General features: G+C 37.8%; 1 protein-coding gene across 4 annotated transcripts in view; it reads right to left on the minus strand.

Annotated features, from left to right (window-relative positions):
* The window catches only part of RANBP3L (RAN binding protein 3 like), a 44,749-nt gene extending 29,345 nt beyond the window's left edge, over positions 1 to 15,404 (minus strand). Inside the window, exons 1-6 of one of the 4 annotated variants that reach the window (XR_011091082.1) lie at positions 14,980 to 15,404; positions 4,083 to 4,141; positions 3,781 to 3,817; positions 3,083 to 3,160; positions 1,893 to 1,967; positions 587 to 658 (exon numbers count right to left, since the gene is read on the minus strand). Coding sequence is in view for 3 of the 4 variants with exons in the window: in XM_068666348.1 (XP_068522449.1) it covers positions 587 to 658; positions 1,893 to 1,967; positions 3,083 to 3,160; positions 3,781 to 3,817; positions 4,083 to 4,141; positions 14,980 to 15,160 (502 nt within the window). In the remaining variant the exon portion in view is untranslated. The remainder of the gene's footprint in view (positions 1 to 586; positions 659 to 1,892; positions 1,968 to 3,082; positions 3,161 to 3,780; positions 3,818 to 4,082; positions 4,142 to 14,979) is intronic. The other 3 variants (XM_068666348.1, XM_068666349.1, XM_068666350.1) reach the window with 3 other exon arrangements.
* Between the last annotated feature and the right edge of the window lie 1,530 nt (positions 15,405 to 16,934).

Raw genomic sequence — 16,934 nt, forward strand, 5'->3', positions numbered from 1 at the left:
TATTGTTATTGTTTCTGTGGTATATATTCTAAAATAAATAATACCTCTAAAACACATACAACTCTGCTGTGACACCAACTTATCAGGATAACAGGGTGATGCATTATATAATATATACATATATATGTCTAAATAAAATATATATTTATATTTAGAACCTAAATATATATTTGGACCTAAATATAAATACTAACCTATTCATATTTAGGTTCAAACAAATCAGTAGTGTTTTGTGTTAGACATGTCTTCCAGTATTTCAGATTTAATCCTGCACCTGCAGATGCCAAGGGTCTCTTCATTGACTTCTGAAACAGTAGAGTTTTATCCTTATTCAGTCATTTATTAGAAATGTGGGATTTCACTATGCAAGGCCATATTCATTCCACTCAGGAATTAAGTAGTCTGAGCAGAGGCTCAGACCAGAGCTCACAAGATATTTACACTGTTAAAAAAGTAACTGATGAACCTCACAAAGACACTTGGCATATTACTCAGTTTACAGGAGAACTGTCATTTTTATCTCTTCTGTATCCATTAAGAACATCTTTGTGGAGCTATAGTGAATAAATAATGCAATGGTAATTACCTTCTTTTGTAGTTTTGACTTCAGTGTTTCTTCGAAAGAGAGCTGAGGTCATGAATATGTTGTTCTTCTTTACTAAAGAACATGGAATTAAAACTTAATCAAAAATGAAAAAGTTTAAATTATTAATTAATGATTTTGTAAGTGCTCTCCCTCTCTGACCTCCCCCCCCCCCCCCCCCCCCCCCGGCTTCTTTTGGTATTACCCAAGCAATATCTTAACCTTAAGTATCATGGGTCTTAAGTGCCATAGGTTTTCTGGCTATGTCAGAGATACAAGTCTTTTGGATATGAACAGATGCTTTAATCTCAAATCTTTCTTCAGCTTTCAAAACCAAGAAACCATGCACTTTTGCTGTTGGTTTGCGAAAGCCACTGAAATAGCAATACAACCTGGTCCCATCTCATACTTTTTTAAAATGAGTAAATGAGACCTAAGAACATGGAAATAAATTGATGTACCCTGCCCTGTTCTAGTCAAAAGGCTTTCATAACTTGCTGCAGTGATGGCATTGCACTCCTGATACTTTCACTGTTTTTACAAAGATACAACATGCCAGCCAGAAACATGCAAGTAATAGCAAACATGTACCATGTCCTATAAAATTACACACAACTGATACTCTACACATGATCACTGCTTTTTCATTGCAGGAAGAATATCATTTGTTGCTGTAACAAAGCCCCGTAAGATCCCTTTAGAAATCCCTTACATGAAAGTCTGTCAAGGACCTGATCCTGACAAGAGACAGACTAGGATTTCAGACCACGCTGTCTTCCCCATTCTTAGTAAGTGGGAGAATGCTCACAGGGTCACTGGTGAGATGGAAGACAGGTTCCTGGGATAAAAATGACACTCCTATAGGAACAACTACTAATAAATTGCAAGCAAACTAAATCATGTAATTACTTTAACTTCATTCTGTGTTTTTTCAATTGCTATTTGTACCTCATGCAGTAAAATGCCTACTTGCAACTTATTTAAAGATTCATCCCCAGAACTGCATGATTCCCTAAAAACAAATTCAAATAACATCATGCTACCAATCCTCCTAAAATATTCCTTTCTCCTCTTCACTACCTGCCCAGCCCAATCCTGTCCAGATCTGTCCTACAGAAAAAAGAACTTCTGCAGATCTCTTTAAAAGCAGATCTCTATCTGCTTTTCTACACAAATATTTTATATTTTAATATATTTATTTATATTATATATATTTATATTATATATATTTTATTAGATTTTATATTTTATATGTTGTTTTTTGTTGGTTTGGGTTTTGTGTTTGTTTGTTGGTTTTTTTTTTAATTACCTGGCTGGGAGGGAGGGAAGGTAGGAAGGATGGTAAAGGAAGATGATCTCCCTCTTTTCTGAGCAAGTTTTGTATCTGAAAAGACAAGAAACTGACATTATTCTTTTTATTTGGAGCAAAGAGATTAATTTTAAGGCTAGCTAATTTCATGTCATGTCTTAACTGGCAGCAGAACAAATTACTACCTGCTATCTACCAGCTTTCTGAAGTAGACCACTAGATTATGTTTATACTGCTGAATCAGAGAGGTCTCTGAGGCCAAGTGCTATAGCCTGGTTCAGGCACACTGCTTACAGCCACTCTACAGTGACTCTGTCTTGAAGACTGCCTGTTAGAGAGGTTCAAAACAAAACCAGGGAGTAAGCTACTGGTTAATAGTGCAAACAGTTAAGACAACTAACACTCATACTTGCTCTAGTACCCTGATTTATTTTTTGATGTAGGCATACTCTAAAATTTCTACCATATGTGTGATTTTTTGTACTTTATTTTGATGTACTTTTCAGGGTAAATCCAACATAGATTATCTTAAATCCTTTTAGCTATGTTTAGGTGTGTCACAGAACTAAATAAAAATAAAAGCAAAAATTAAAATAAATATTAAAAATGAAAACTATAAATAAAAATATAATTTACACAACTAATGCCTAAATCCTGGAGAAACTTCCCAGTTCATATGCTAAATAAATACAGTAAAAAAGAGATTAGTCCTACTGCTTAGTAGCCTTCAGTGACTTGTCTGCGTTTCCCCTGAATATCATGGAATCAACACACAATCCTTAAAGGGACTTTGAGGACACCTGTCAGCTGGATAGAAAGAGGGTCCCTTCGGAAAACTGCTTTACAGTTTCAGGGATTGCCAAAGGAACATTGATCTCTTCCACAAACCAAGACATCTCATTCTTTTCCAGCCCTCCTCCTCCACTGACTGTGTGAGCAACTCAAAGAAACTGTATGAAATCTACACATTTTTCAGTATTTTATACAATACTACGTAAATATGGGAAAATAATTTATTTTTACTTTAAGACCTTCTTATTAGAAATTACCATCCAAGTTTATATCAGTATTTAAGTCTTCATTTCTACAAAGCAGAAACACTTATTAAATAGGAAAATACCTTCCCTTCTTTACCAGGTGAGAATGCAGAACTATGGTAATTAAAACATGATTGGATCTAAATGGCATACCTGTATTAGACAGTGAGTTAGACTTCTGAAAAGTAAAAGATGATGATCTTGCACGTTTTCTGGAACAACAGATGAAATCTAAAGGAAGTTAAATATAATGTTCTGCGAGTACAGATAGGCAGGTGATTTCAGCACAATGTTATTATACAGAATTAAAACCTGAACACAATAAATTCTAGGAATGACTTACAGGAACAGCCTTAAGGCAGTACCTAAAAGCAAAAGAAGGTCTTAGAATCTCAATCAACACCTGGCAGAAAGCCCTAGGGAATCTTCTTTCTTTCTATTAAGTTCAGGGGACCTAAAATCAAGCACTTAGAATCAGATTACAACAGCCCATAGGCTCAGAGGATTTTAAATATGAGAAATAACATTATGCTGTGGCCAAAAAAAATAGGAAAGGGCAGATAGGAGCAAATGTAGCTGATGAATATACTTGGCTCCTTTTCAGGGCTTCTGGAGTTCAGCTTTTTGGTAAATATGAGAGGTAAGAAGCCAAGAATTCTTGAAATAAGACAGGGGAATTTACATTAGGACATAATAGGTGGCTCTACAACCTATGTAGTCTAAGTCTACTAACAGGAAATTTGTCCTGGCTCATACAAAATAAAGGTCCAAACACTATTTTCACAGGCAACAGTCAGATCCTATGAATAACTCAATGTATTATTATACTGCTTCAGTGAGATGGTTATTACCATTTTCAGCTTTGCAAACTGGTTCCTCTGCCGGCCGCTGGAAAAAAATATAAGTGTGGAAAGGTCAAGGAGAATAGAACAGCCATTTTCTAGAGCAGGACACAAGGTATATCAATCCAATATATATGTATTAAAAACAGTCTTGTATTTGCTTTCCACTATTCGTTGTTCTATTTTGATCCCAATTATTACAAGTCTTAATCTGAGCTAAAAATTTGATTACTGTAAGAATCATTGTTTATAGAATCCTTGTGTCTCATCATTTTTGATCAACTGTGCAAAACAAAAGTTTAACTTTTTACCTTCAAAGGACGGTCCTTCTTTTCAAACACAAACGTTGGATGGGCAAGCACTGATCTCTCTGGAAAAGAGATCATTTTTAATAACAATTCCATAATAGTTCTCAACTAATTATTAATTCCATAATAATTCTCAACTGTAGTTCTAAAAGTGCTATGCAGCAACAAGCAAGACTTTATCTCTTTGTTACAAATGAAAAAAACAAAAATTTGCAGCGATGCACAACACAGTCCATAAATAAAATGCTAGTCCACAAATCCCAGTGCAGGTTTGGCATAACTAGAGTCCACACAGTCTGGTCTTATTTTTTTTTAATGCTTCTTTTAGCTAAAAATAAAAAAGTTCCTTTAGTCTTTTCAAACAACATGTCTGATTATGTAGTCTAAGCAAACTTCAAACTTGCAGTGGATTTCCATCAGGATAACAGAAATGATTTATGGCACAACATAATTGTAATAACTGCTTGGTTTTTAGACCCCATTAAGCAGTAAATTTGGAAATCATATTTTCTTCCCCTCATGTTCTGTATGGTGTTCATGCTTATGCCCCTAAGAAATCAGAAATAATACTGCATTTAATTTTGATGGATGTAAATTTGGACCATTGCTACCATTACTGTAATGCTGCAACTATGTCCAAAGAGCCTGACAGCTTCTACCCATTTTTTTATAACATTCACTTGCTATTGTACAGGATCCTGGTTGTGCTAAGCCTCTTGTTCTCCTAGCCAGCATCATTTCTCTCTTCCAAATTCTTCCCTCAACTTTATTTCTTATGATATCACAGTATCTATTTTGAAATCAAAGAACAGAGATGGTCCTCAGGACAAACCCTGTTTCTCAGACACATCAGCTATACCTGTGCCATTCCTGTCAAGGGCTTGTCTAAGATCTAACATGTTCCTGAACCCTTATCACAAAGGATAATTCACAACCTTCCAGTCAATGTTCAGTTACATTCCCTGAACAAGGACAGTGATTCATTCCAAAATTGTCATCAGATTTTTTTTTCCTAAGATCAAGTCTGACACCCCTCTCCCCTTCCTGCAATTTAAGTATGTTCCCAGTGGACTTGGGAAACAATGCATTCCCTTCTTCAAAGCACTTGTAGATGTTCAAAGACTTAAAAGTCTCGCCTAGTTTTTTTCTATCTCCTGAACAATTATATCACTCTGTCTTTACAGGCATAAGTTCTAAATATGATTCTGGTTGTTCTTCTCTGGACTTACTCCAATGTCACATGTGAAGTGAATCACCCAAGACTGCACAAGAAATGCAACTAAAACCTCACCAGTGCTGAGTAAAGTGGAAAGATTATTAATCATTTTACATATGCCATTATTACTACTGGTTTCCCATCTCTCATGTCAGTTCTCCCCCAGTATCTCAAAAGCATGATTTTGTTGATTCATAATGCATGCATTAGCCACAAAAACCTGTGGATACAAAAAAAAATGTTTGATGTGATTTGCTCTTGACAAAGCTGTTACTTTACACTTGATTATCACTTACATGCTTACATCAGAGTGAAATATTAAATACAGACTTTATGTATTTATTTATTGATTTATAATATTTATTTATTTATAAGAGAAAAAAGAAAGGAAGTGTGACTAACTTTTGGAAACACAAAATCTAGTATATTGAGTCATTGAATGCTTATATACGTGTTTAAGCATTACCATGCTTAAATTAAGTGCATAAGAAGTATAAGACATATAAGAAAACTGTATAAAGTGAATGTCTAATGTCAGTTTTAATGCATGTGTACAATATATAAACATATGAAATTCTAGAGATCTAAATCTACTCTCATGCATAGCTCTGCATTCATTAGATATGACTGAAAATAACTTTGGATACTTGTTCTTTTTTTTTAATGAAACATTTTTAAAAATACATACATGCTCCGCATCAAATTTAGTGTTGATTTTAGAGTTCATTATTTTTACATCTTCCTTACATGACTTCTTCAGGCTACTCATTTTACAAAGAATGAGACCTTCATAGCTTGTGCAAGTCTAACAGACTACCTGGTTGTCAGAGTGAAAGAAACTTCTTTTCACCACTACCACCATTTAATCACCCATTTATTGTGCCAAAAAAAAAAAAAAAAAAAAAAAAAAACACTAAAGAGCAAAGAATCAGATACAAGTATTTTCTTAGACCACCACATACACAAGTCTTAATAGTTTGAGATGTCTGTAATTGGAAGTCAAAAGAAACAACCCAGTTCTAGGCATGAGATATCTGACCTGCTCCACTTGTGTATGTTAGATTAATGGTGCCCTAAATGCATGTATGGGTAATGAAGACAGACTAACATGATTACTGAATTATATGGCTGGCCTTTTGCCAGAGAAATCCTACACTTGAGATCACGTTGGCTGACATGTTACAGAATGCATACCATACCCTATTTTTTCGGCCAGGGAAGTGGTTGAGTCACCATCCCTGGAGGTCTTTAAAAGACGTTTAGATGTAGAGCTTAGGGATATGGTTCAGTGGAGAACTTGTTAGTGTTAGGTCAGAGGTTGGACTGGGTGATCTTGGAGGTCTCTTCCACCTAGATGATTCTGTGATTCTGTGATTATACCAAAATATCTGTGTGAAAATACACAGATTGTTATTTTTACCTTGGCTTGCCCACCTATCTGTGACCAAACCATGCCAGCATTGGTATCAGTTACTTAAAGGTTTAATAAAGCAAACATTAACATAGAGGAATTAAAAATCACTATATATATGTGCGTGTGTGTGTACATATGTTCAAATACTGACAACAATTAAGAAAAAAGTAAACATTGTTAAAATAAATGCTGCATGTATATAAGCTGGGGCAAAAAGCAAGACACTATTACATAAATCCAGTAATCTACAGACACAGCAGTAATAGCTCATAGCTTTGTCATTGTCCCTGCAGTTAATTCTGTACTTACATGGGCATTATATGCACAAAAAGGACTGAATTTAGCAAACTTGGTATGCTTAACAATGAAGATCTGGTTTGTCCTTAATAGGGAAAGCACAAAAAAGCTCACATTGTTCAACTCCAAAAAAAGATTATTCTCTGTCACTGAAAGTTAAAGAAAATTTCTTTCTGTTTGCAGCTGGTGGTCCATGACATGGCATGAGATGGAGCAATTCCACTTCTATTCACTAGAGGGGAGTGGCACACATAAACAAAAAGTATTTCATTGAAATATAATTACTCAATGTAATAGGCTTTTTTCCTGTCTCCTTAAAAAAAATAAAATAATAATAATAAAAAAAAAAAAAACGCAAGGAGTACTTCTATTCCTATTGAATGAAGGAAAAACTCAAAAATTAAAGCACCCTCATATTCTCCACAGTCTTATCAAAGCCTACATGCTAGCAATATTTTTAAAGGTACATTTGCTACTCTAAAGCATGGAATTAGCAAAGAGTCAACTGCTGTGAAAAAAGAACTGAGTTTCTATCACAGAGTTATTTTTTGCTGGAGTTAAAAGGCTGTAAGGAGTTTGCAGGAATTAGGAAAGTTCACTGCAAATTAAACAACAAGTAACAGTTTTAAACCCAGAAGTCACTAAAGAAAAAATCACAACTGCTTGATTTCAAAAGAAAAATGTGTATCTAGAATATAATGGTATCCCATAAAGACAAACATGCATATTTTGATCTTGCAGTAAATATAAAAAAGATATATCCCATCAACTGCTTTAGAACCAAAGGGTAAATTTTCTTGCCCTAAGAATACTTAATCAGAGATTGCTGACGCTGCCACAGTTACTTAACATTTTCACTGTGTTGCATCTATCCAAGAAAAATGAGAAAATATTTTTGTAATTCCTGGAAAGTATTCCACGTAGCTCATCAGTAATATCCTCACTCCTCAATGAGGCCATTCATAACAGAGCTTTAAAAATGTATTTGTATTAGCTATGCATATAACCTTTGGATCAATTTCCAATTATGTTTTAAACTTTTCAGATATCTAAACACAAAATATTTGCAGCTAACCCCCAAGGAAAAAGCAAAGCAGAATTACTTGTGGATCTAATACAACAGCATCAAGGAGTTACCACAATCATGTCAACATGCTAATTTTAACACTGGCGAGCAACTCTGTGTTTTTCTCCTTGTTTTTCTGACTTAAGATTGCTGCTGCCAGGGTGGACAGCTGTGTGCTGGGAGAAGGAGGAGAACCGCTTTTGCAACCTCCTCTCCTGGCAGAGGCAGGGGGCACCCAGCCAGACAAAGCCTGAGTCTGTCCCGGGGACCAGGCAGTAGCAGCCAAGGCTGGGTGCAAGCAGACACCAGGGAAATGGGGTGGGCTGGAGCCACCCCTCCTCTTTGTCACCAGCAGGACACAGACAGACAGAGGCTGGCTAATGCCTGGTTAAGACTGGGCCGCTCCAGTCCTCAGCAGCTTGGTACTTCTGGACAAAAAAGGCTGTTGGAAAAGTTACCAGAAAAACCTGCCAAATGGGCTGCCTCTGGCTGCTGGGACTGGAATAAACCACCAGCCTCAGCCAAGAGTCCAGACGCAGGACCTGTCTGCCTGCCCATGAATAATCACCACGGATTGGGCTCTCTTTTCCTCGCTACAGTTCCCCTGAAGCTGCTGAGTTACAAAGGTCTTGGCCTAATGTTTTCTGCATCTGAAGTTCAAAATAAGCCTGTGCCTAGAAGATACATTAGAAACGCCTAGTTCCCTTGGCTGAGATCTTATCTGTGTGACCTCCTGGCTCTGGCCTCCTGTCCTGCGCAGAAGCACTAGCAAAAGTGCTCTGGTCTGAACACCCCTACACAGAAGGTGCCTGGCTCTTAGGGCTGGTGCTTGCTCTGCTCTGCTCACCAAGTGCTGGGGTCCCTGCCCCACCAGTCTGCTCAGCGCCCTGCATTAGCACTGTCCCCGCAGGTGACTGGTAAATTACACTGGTCCATATGCTCAGAGTGAGAATGCATTTCTTAAGTGGAGTTTGAAAGAAAATGCAAAGATGCATTTTGGGAGAGATAATTCTGCTGCCCAAGTCTAGGAAGCACTGGTCAGAATGATGTGCCAGAAATCATGTAAAACCGCTTTCAACAGCTTCGCAGGTATCCCAAGAGCCAGCACTGCCCATGAGGTGTATGTGTGTAGCTAGAATATAATGGTATACCCATATAATGGGTATATACGCCCATGAGGTGTATGAGGCCTTTGCTGTGATGTTCCACTCTTCCCTTCTATTGCTTTTACTTTAGAAACTTCAGAAAATATATGTTAATATATATATATATAAAAAGGCAGGACACTGATGGTTTTCGCTATTTTAGAGTTATTATTTCTCCATCTTGCACAGAGAACAGATAAATGGTATCTAACCTTCGAGAACTAGGTACAGCATGGATACAATCCAAACCAAACTCTACAGTTTTCAGGCAGAAGGAAAACCTATGTCAGTGCTGTGTCTCTATTCCTTCCAGAGCAAAGCAAAAAAAAGCCAAAACAAAACAAGAGTTTAAGAGGGTAAAATACGGCATAAGGCATTTGTAATCTCAATAGAATGTTTTTATTTCTAACTTTAAAAGAGTTATTTTTCCATGTTGAGATTCAAAAGGAAATAAACGGCTGCATCTTCATCATCTAACTTGCATGTTTGCTGCAGTTTGAAAATGTAATTCATATCCATACCAAATATTTTTGTATTTAAAGTTAGAAACCTATTATAAAAATAACAGAAAAAAAAGTTACTTTCTCCTTCAAATTTGTGTTCTGTTCAAATTTATTTCATTGACTAGTGCTCCTCTCCAGCTAATTACAAAACTGAGTAGCTATATTTAAGGAATTAGGATTTCTGTGGTGTCACAGGTATGCAACATATCCCAGATTTTTGAATTCCTGCCCAGTGACTAGCCAATACCTACTTCAGGGACTAGTTAGCGTTAAGAAAGCTGTAACCAATTTTCCAGTAAATTAACCAAGTACTTTTCAAAATATGGGAGTGTCCACACCTTACATTGTGTTCTGCATTTCTGCTTTCTATTAGGCTTTAAAATCAGGCTTAACTGAAAGCCATACGAGAAACTGTACTTTAAAGATTTCACCGCAAAACTAGCAATAGTTTTTTTTTAATGCTATTTGTCATTTGAGTGCCATTTGACTAGTTAGGTGGCAGGATTCTCATGTCTATATTGTTTCTTCCCGCAGTTTCATACCAAGAATTTCTTTAAATCCCTAATGTCAATCCAGTGTGCCTGAGCTTTTATTGTTCCCAGAACTGTATGTATTATTTGTATAACTCTTTACAAACAACCAATCCTGACATCAGATATTTCAGGTTAGGTTAGCTACAAAACTGAATCATTTACACCTTTTTCAGTTTTTTTCTAAACCTGAAAAAAAAAAAAAAAAAAGTTGTTCATAATTTCCCATAAAGATGTAACACTGATGACAAAAGCTAACCCATAAAAAATTCTATTTCTTCCTAATTCCTTGAATGAAAATAATAGCTTATACCTCTTTGGGCTTTGTAACCATTTCATGTGGACCTCATAGGAAAACTTCCGTTCTAAAACAGAAACTATAATTTTAACTTTGCACAGTAAAAAATGACAAATAAATTAATAAATAAATACTTAAAGATCATTTTCTTGATTTATCTCCGAATAATCTTACTACCAATATCTGTCCGACAAAACCTTCAACTGTGTCCAAAACTGTTTCACTCACATCGTAGTAAGTGTTACACAACACACAAAAACTACTGCATTCAAATGTAAAATCAGAAAATCAAGTTACTATATTGAGAGATCTATATGATATATGTGATATAGCATTAGCAAGTTTCTGCACCGATACACTGTATCATGAATTTCATTAGCTTTGTATATTTCTACTGTAATTTGCAAACTAAAAGTGCAGATCCTTCTTCATTTTGATGTTACAGCTTAGATTGATAGTTCGCGACTCACAGAACCCAAACCAAATGAAGTTAAGCAGTAATAGCATATTCTTTCATAGAAACTGTGTGTAACGTTGTTTTATTTGTTTCACAAATAACTAAGCAGAGATATGCAATCAGGCAAGAAGTTTAAAGGAAAAATAGGTTTCCTGTATTTTGAGTTGTTACATTGCCAAAGGTAATTTTACATTACTGAAATACTAAGGAAAAAAAAAAAAAGGGGGCTTCTGACATTTATGAATATAAGTTGTTCACAGCAATTACTTGAAAAAAAATAAAAATAAATAATATGCCTGTTATTTTGTGGGAATATATATGAAGAAAAAGAGAAATATAAAATAAAATAGCATATAAGTGGAAGGCATGGATCCAGAAATCACAGTTTCTTCCAAGAAAACGGAAATATTTTGACTACACCAATTGATGATCCGTCCATTGCCACTTTGCCTCAAGGACCATCAGACTTAAACTGTATACTATTATGACCAATTTTTCTCCAATAAGCTTTAAAAACACAGAAAACTACCTGTACTTCAGATAATAAAACTGCAGTGTTGGGCAGAAGAGAAATATATACAGTCAAAGTATGGGGTAGAATGAATTAACAAAATACTTCGCTATCCAAGCTTAGATTCATGTTTAAATATTGTTTCCATTTTTTAATATATACATAGAAAAAGACATCTGTCTATTTCCAGAGTTGGACCGTTTTCATCTATCTATTTTTTGGTGAAAAAATAGTAAACGTTCTGACTAAGATCAGGATTTTCCAAACTTGCAGAAGAACTGTGGTTCCAGTTTTATAAATACTCACTGAACTTTGCAAGATAAAGCAGAGTCCATTCACAGCCAAGTGAGAGTGCAACAAGGCTGGCAGCCAAGATCTCAGTGACCTCACTATATAATCCAGGCTACCCTGTGCCAAAACTTAAATAAGGAAGATGACATAAGGCAAAATAGAGATGTCTTAGAACACTACGTTAGGCACAAGCCTAATAAAATTCATCAATTTTAGGAGGTACAGAAAAAGCTTTTAAAAATTTCACTTCTCTGATCCTGAATAGCATGTCTGTTTGTGGAAGCGCTGAGCAGCTGAGAACTGTTGTGGAATGCACGTGCACGACTGGCTGCTCAGCACCTTTGAAAAATCAGGTCACCTTTTTTAAGAATCTAAATACAGACCTGGAAACCTATTTTTAGATTTCCACTTATTATTACCCTTCACACTTTTGATTTCTGTATACGAAGTACATTCACTACTGTATAGGACAACTCTCTCAAAAATCAAGATATTTTTTCTACCAATTCATAAAATTATTTTTAGTGCCAAGATGACAGGACTTTCCAAGCAACTTTGCATTAGATTTTATTTTTTTGCTAAGATATTTTGAGACATGATTGATTAATTTATTTACATCTAAATCCCTTCTACCTGCACGCTGTTTATTTTTGTTGTTGTTGTTGTTGTTTCTGTTGTTTTTTAATCAGGAACCACAAAATAAATAAATAAATAAATAAATAAATAAATAAATAAATAAATAAATAAATAAATAAATAAATAAATAAATCTGATCCCGTCAAACCTTCAGTACTAATCAGAAGAGTTTTCCACTGGCAGAGATATAAAAGACCTTATTCTACTGACATTCAATACATATTTAACCTTTTATTTTTATATAGTCAATAGGTTTTCAGGTTCAGCATCTTAGTAATATTGCCAAAGTTGTAAGCTAACTGAAAATTTACATTTAGAACACTCTTCTAGTGAAGAATGTCAGCGAATCAATATATTTGCAACAAGTACTCGTGAATTCTGAATTTGCAAAAATGTTCAACAGAATATGTTCTCAGTGACTGGTCCAAAACCATGCCAGACTGCTTTATCTGAAGAAACAGCTTCAGCACTAGTGAAGCATATAAAGCACTTCAAACAAATGGAGATGAAACTTTTGTTAAACCTTTAAATGTATACTATATATATTTCAGTGCTTGCTACAGAAGCGACTGTATTTCAGTGGTAAATGCTGAACACAGCACTGCACACTGTTCAGACTCCTTGTATTAAATATATTACCAAGCACATTGCTTTCCTGGGGCTCACACAGACTCCTGCAAATCACAGCTTGGGGAAGTGATAGATTACCTCACACATTCCTGTTTGGATCAACAGTGAGTACATTGTCAAATAAGTGTTTCATCATACGCAGGATGCGGAAAGGAAAAGTTCATCCAACTGACTATTGCAAAATAAAACTTCTGGAAGAATTTGTGCAAGGGCAGCTTTACTGTATGGTTAAGACTCTTGCACATTCTTTGTCATACAAATAGCTCATAACCCACATAAATAATTTCATTGTCATCAGTGAGAGGAACTATGATTGCAAGGATTCTTCATCCAGGCAAAGTTGTGCAAAATCAGGCCCTAACATTTTTAGGCATCTTCAGCCTCTCTTCAGTCAGTCTCCTAAATGCTGCAGAATCTAAATACAATTTTCTTGTTCAGTGTCAAAAGGGTTCTTCTACCCAAACAATTCCACTTATGACTCCTAACTTCACTATGGGTATATAGCATACGATATGAAATTTAAAAAATAAAATAATTCTTCTCTTGAGCCATGGACACTCAGCTGACAGCCTGCAAAAGGGTTTATAAACACAGTATAGCACATCACACACATTCATCTCTGTAGAGCACAGTCCTTACCTTTATACAGGCAAAATGTAAACAGGCATTAAAACAACCAAAAAAATATCCTCTCCCAGCAATACTTCAACAGAATTTTTAAAGAAAAATGAAACCTTAACTGGCTTTATTTCAAACACCCGAGTGAAGAAAATATTTTGGGGAGTGTTGTCACTAAAATGTAATTCTAGCAGTGATACAAAGCCAGAAGTAACGGTATCACTAGACCAGCAGGACTGTGCCAAGGTACATAACCAAAAATTGTTTTATAAACACTGACATTTCCAACACCCTCGTACTCAGAATTTTTTAATAAATCATAAAAGCCTGTAAAATACGAATTGCAAGGGCTATAAAATCCATTGCCATATAAAGGTTTACCAATTTCAGGGCACTGTACCAATATTAAATTTCATAAATCCTTACAAAGTAGCATAGAAATAACACTCACGTTGTTTGTGCAGATAGTAAGGCTGTGACCCAACAACACTCACACATCCTTTAATTTGGGGCATATAAATAAATGGGAGTATGCGTGCTCAAACCTAAGCACAAACTAAAAGGGCTGGTTGATTGATTAATTAACTTAAACATGCTAAATTAGTTGTAGCATCACATAGACCTTGAAAGTGTACACTTCCCCCTGCTGTTTTTATTTCATTCATTAACCTGTTAGGTAGAAAATGATTGGTGGCATCACGTGCAGAGCGTGCTGAATATAAGCACTTCTTTCTTTAAGCATCCCCTTAAAAATGTGATCGTTACAATTTCATTTGAGTCATTCTCAAATCTTGATCCTGCTCACCATGTAGATGACAGAGGATTTGATGTCCACCTCTGCAGTCCTGCACCTCTCGGATGAGCGAGGCTGGACCAGTTCTGCCCCCAGCGCCCCAGTGCTCAGAGCAGGGTAGGGGTGGGGATGTGGGCACTTTTCCTATCCGCTGTCAGGTCCAGCGTTTTGGGAAGGTACAGGAAGTTCAGGTGACCTGGGATTCAAGACTACTAAAAGCAAGGAGAAACCGCTTTGGGGTGCTGTATTCATAAATCCCCAAACATGCATTACCTGGTACTGTCTTTTGCTCAACTGAAACGCAACTTGGAGATTTCTGTCAGACCACCACCAGGAACTTACAATAACGACACTACCACCAGACAAGCTGTGTTTGGCATTGCCAATACCACTTGTCACACAAAACACTTCTTGTTAGCACTATCCCGTTCCCCATAAATGCCCTTCCGGGGGGGCACACAGCAGACATGCAAGAGCCCAGCCAACAAAACCTACCTGCGCAGCATCGTTCCGTGGGACTTAAGGGGTCACCGGGCCAGCCTCTTCGCTTGGCGAGGTCAGGTTTTGCCTTCCCGACGTGCCCAGGTCTGACTGAAACATCACAGCCCGCACAGACGTGCTGCCTGCCTGCGTATGAAAAACCCCTTTCGCACGCCGGAATGGGTTGGTTTCTCATGATGATGAAGAAGCACCTTTATACACACATATATATAATCGTATAAATGGGAACAGGGACTAGAGCTTTGGATTTGGTCTCATCAGCTCTCCCCTCGCCGACCCCCCGCACTGAGGCGGGCAGAGAGGCCCCGCCGCCAGCAGCCCTCACGTCCACCCCCACGGCCAACGGCCGCAGCGGCGCCTCCTGCCGGGGTGTGCGGCCGGCGGGGCCGTGAGGCGGCAGCCCGCGGAGCGCCGCTCTCGGGGCCGGCCTCTGGGAGGGGACACGCAGAGCCCGGCGGCTCGGTGCCTCCGGGAGGGCGGAGCGGCTGCCCGCGGTGGTTATCGCCAACGGGGGGGCTCTCGGTGGCGGGGCGGGGAGCGTCGGTTCGAGGCCGCCCTCCCCGGGGGCCGCCGTCTCCTCCGCCCCTCAGCGGGGGCCGCCATCTCCTCAGCCCTTCAGCAAGGGGCCGCCGGGAGCCTCGGGCAGAGCCGGCGGGCGCGGCTCCTGTGCGCGGAGGACACAAAAAGACGGGGAAATTAAATGCTAAGCGAAGCGAGCACCGTGTGTAATTACTCCCACGCTGGCACAAAGCAAATGCAGGGGAGGTATCGCGGTCCCCACCTTGCAGATGCACTCTGCAGCACGTTTATGAAGTCTAACGTGAGTCCCCCGCTGGTCACTTAAGTGGTAACAGCCCCAAATTCTGCAGCTCCAGCGGCACCAACCTCAGGCCATCGTGCTGCAAGACTAGCGTTAAACTGCCTCTAATCCTAGAAGTTCAAGACATGAAGGTAGGAATTTGCTAAAGGTTTATGGGAACCATATGGCCAGTCTAGTTTCTCAGAGCAGCTGGAGCAGATGCTTTGCAGAAGAATATGCAAGAAGTCCAAGAGCAGGCAGACACTGAGTCATTCATCTTCATCACAACCTCAGTGTGCATTGGCGTGAATCCTGAAGTGTGCCATTTTACCCCAACTGCAGAATCCTCAGCCTGAACTGTTAGTACCGTGTAGTTTTGTGAACTTCGGTTTGTTGTTCAGTCTCTGTCTAAACATTGCTAAATCCTTAGCCTCACAGGTACATGTCAGTAAGTGCCAGAGTCATCTTCATTTTGCACAAAGATCTGTTACAATTTTTTAGTTTGCCAATATTCCGTTTAAGTTGCTTTATTACTTTATTATTGCTTTATTACTGTTATGTGAAACAGTCCTGTTCTAGCTTCTGAACAATGTTTCATTGTTACACTTTTATCACATAGTCTATTCATCTTCTAAGACAGACAGTTCCAAAGTTTTCAATTTTTATTCCAGTGAGAGTTGCTCCTGTTTCTGTTGCAGCTCTCAAGCCTCTAATTCCGGAATATCCTTCTCTGGACATGGTGTTGTGGAAAAAGGCCATGGCACGGAGCTAAGTTTGATGTATTCTGAATTATTTTTCATTCTTTCCCAAACATTTCCTAACATTTCATTTATTTTTCTATCAGACTGTAGACCGAACAGCACTGTTAACGCACTGTTCATGGTAATGGCCAGTTATATTTTCTTGAAATTATCGATAGTTAGTTTCAAATCCCATAACATGTATTTTAAAAGGACTTTTTATTTCATCCACCTAGTGATTTGTCACTTGTATTATGTCATTAATCATACTAGTTGCCATTTTAGTGACTATTCACTTAACAGTGTGGAAGAATTCAACATCATTTCGCAGACTGACTGATTTAAGTAACCCATCTGCAATTGCTACTGCTGTATTGTTGGCTCCTTTCTCTTCATCTACACTACAGGAT

This window comes from Anas acuta, chromosome Z (assembly GCF_963932015.1).
Source record: "Anas acuta chromosome Z, bAnaAcu1.1, whole genome shotgun sequence".
Lineage (NCBI taxonomy): Eukaryota > Metazoa > Chordata > Aves > Anseriformes > Anatidae > Anas > Anas acuta.